The sequence below is a fragment of the Morone saxatilis genome, unplaced genomic scaffold (genome assembly GCF_004916995.1).
Source record: "Morone saxatilis isolate NCDOM2014 unplaced genomic scaffold, NCSU_SB_2.0 Contig23, whole genome shotgun sequence".
Lineage (NCBI taxonomy): Eukaryota > Metazoa > Chordata > Actinopteri > Moronidae > Morone > Morone saxatilis.
In genome coordinates this window covers 10,614-13,176 of record NW_023339796.1, presented here as the reverse complement: position 1 = coordinate 13,176, position 2,563 = coordinate 10,614, and the positions used below count along the sequence as shown (strand labels likewise).

The 2,563-nt window shown below is 35.5% G+C and overlaps 1 protein-coding gene across 1 annotated transcript in view; it reads right to left on the bottom strand.

The window, feature by feature from the left end:
* LOC118334381 (elongation factor 1-alpha, oocyte form-like) overlaps positions 1 to 1,368 on the bottom strand; it is a 4,270-nt gene extending 2,902 nt beyond the window's left edge. Inside the window, exons 1-3 of the mRNA XM_035670284.1 lie at positions 1,360 to 1,368; positions 542 to 767; positions 310 to 455 (exon numbers count right to left, since the gene is read on the bottom strand). Of these exons, the coding sequence (XP_035526177.1) occupies positions 310 to 455; positions 542 to 767; positions 1,360 to 1,368 (381 nt within the window). The remainder of the gene's footprint in view (positions 1 to 309; positions 456 to 541; positions 768 to 1,359) is intronic.
* Between the last annotated feature and the right edge of the window lie 1,195 nt (positions 1,369 to 2,563).

The window sequence follows — 2,563 nt, the reverse complement described above, 5'->3', positions numbered from 1 at the left end:
TGCAGGAGGAGCCGGGGATCGAATTACTAAATAAAATAAAATAAAATACTAAAAATAATCGATTACTGCAAATTACTGTAGTAATACCACAACCAGTTCACTTGAAATCATGGTATGCACTGTACTGCAGTAGTAGTAGTAGTAGTAGTAGTGCAGTATTACTGTTAGCGTTTAGCCTAGCATCACTGAATATAAACTGTGTTAAAATATTAGCATGTAGTCTAGCTTCACTGAATATCAACTAAGATTATCTGTTAGCATGTAGTACTAAACATAGTACTGTAGTACTGCAGTAGTAGTAGTACTGACTTCATTCGCCTCCTTCTCGTACTTCTCCAGCGTCCTCTTGTCGATTCCTCCCAGTTTGTAGATCAGATGACCCGTTGTGGTCGATTTCCCAGAATCCACATGGCCGATGACCACGATGTTCAGGTGAATCTTTTCTTTACCCATAACTTCACAGAATATAGAACATAAGCAAATAAACAGTCTGGAATCAACCAATCAGGTTACAACAGGTTCAAATTAAAGGGTCTCTTACTGTGTCTGTGGTATCTGCAGACCTTCAGGAGGAAAAGTGAGAATGAGGACTTCACCTCCACCACTTTTATACACAGCAAGCAGCCAATCGCAGCCAGCCTCCCGCCGTCTACAGTGGCCCCTGAGGGCCCCATAGGACCTGACTCACGGGTCCAGCTGGTGGGCTCTGACTGGCTGAGCAGCCACCACACCTTAACACTGCCTGCAGGTAAGAAACCAGGCGGATCCTATAGAGAGAAATGTGAAAAATCTTTAAAACACAGAAGGTTGCACAACTCCACTGACCAAACTCTGTTCAAAGTCCTGAGCATTTTACAGATATTGCAACATATCAGCATCTGTCAGTTTACTGTATAAAAACACATATGAGACACTTTAAAAAAGGCCTTAAAAACAGAACTGTAAACATCACCAAGCACAACTCTCCTCCCACCAAACTCTGTTTAAATAATAGGGCATTACCAGATGTCGCACACTGTAAAAGTTTCAGTTCAGTTCCTGATGTTTGTTGGCAGCATAAAAACTTTAAAAAAGAGCTGAGGATGCATGTAAAATCAGAATTTAAATCATTGTCCTGATCCTGCACCCAACTCTGTACACTTCACTGAGAATTTAAGAGATAGCACCTAATATGGTCGTGTGTTACAGTGTAATCAGAGAATGTAATCTATTACATCTGCATTACCAGATGTTGCACACTTTAACAGTTTCAGTTTCAGACAAACAGAACCTGTCCACATGTGACGTCTCCTTGTCAGCTTGTAAAGTCAAACGTCTCCCAGTTAACCAGTAAACAATTAGCATGAAGCTTCTTCAAACTGGTTCCATCACTGAGACACTGCTGCCGGTTTCTGCCCCTGAATCATCTGCTTCCTTTCATTTCATTTGTTCACTTTCATTATTTACTCATTAATTAAATAAGTAAAATATTATAATCTTCTGTTTCTGTCAATATCAGACTTTTACTTTGAAAAACCAAAGATAAACTAACAATTTCACACATTTAAAACAGGAAGTTGAAGTACTCACTGTACTCCAGTAAAAGTACTGCATTTAAAACTTTACTTTAGTAAAAGTTTTAAATGCAAAAAGTATGTATTTAAAGTACTTAAAGTAGAAATATTTGCAGCATCTTTCATCTTTCAGCGAGTTTGTTCTGGTTCTGGTCCACACGAGACAGTAAAGGACATTCCAGATCCACAATACACCTCAACTAATATTATATATAATTATATATAATTATTATTGTTGTTGTGTAAAAACTTTATTTAAAACTTTAAATTGCATCATAATGAAAACACAATCTCAATTAGTCAATGAATTTATTAATTATTTTATTTATATCAACCTCATTATTAATATATTATTGAATCTTTTAGCACAAATAAATCAATAATAATCAATAATTTCAGCAGCTTCATTGAACATTTGAACACCTTCTTCTTCTTCTCCTCCGGGTGGCGGTAGAAGCGCCGGGGTGACGTATTGACCGTAGAAGAAGAAAAGCGGAAGTAAACAACAGCAGCGGACACAGAAACAGTAGATTTATATTTTATATATATTATATTTTATATATATTATATTATATATCATATATACAGAGACAGACCATAATATAGAACCTGCAGGTGAGTTCAGACTCTTCACTGTTTCTGTTCTTTCTTCAAACATTGTTAGCTCACTGATGTTAGCCCCGTTAGCTTCAATCATTTATAATCAATTATAATCATTTATAATCATTTATAATCAATAAATGTTTAATCAGGAACTGTTAGCTTCTGCGATGCTAATGTAATGACGTGTTTGTGACGTTGGGGAACTATTGATTGATTATTGATTGTAGTATTTAATGGATGAATAAACATGAACCTTTTCTTTACTAATTATTACTATTTAATAAAAAACTAATACACAATAACCGATTTATGTCATTAATGTTGTATATTAAATGAAAAGAATACATCCAGAATAAAGACAGAGAGAGATAATTCACTTTTATCAGGTTACCTGGAAATACCTGGAA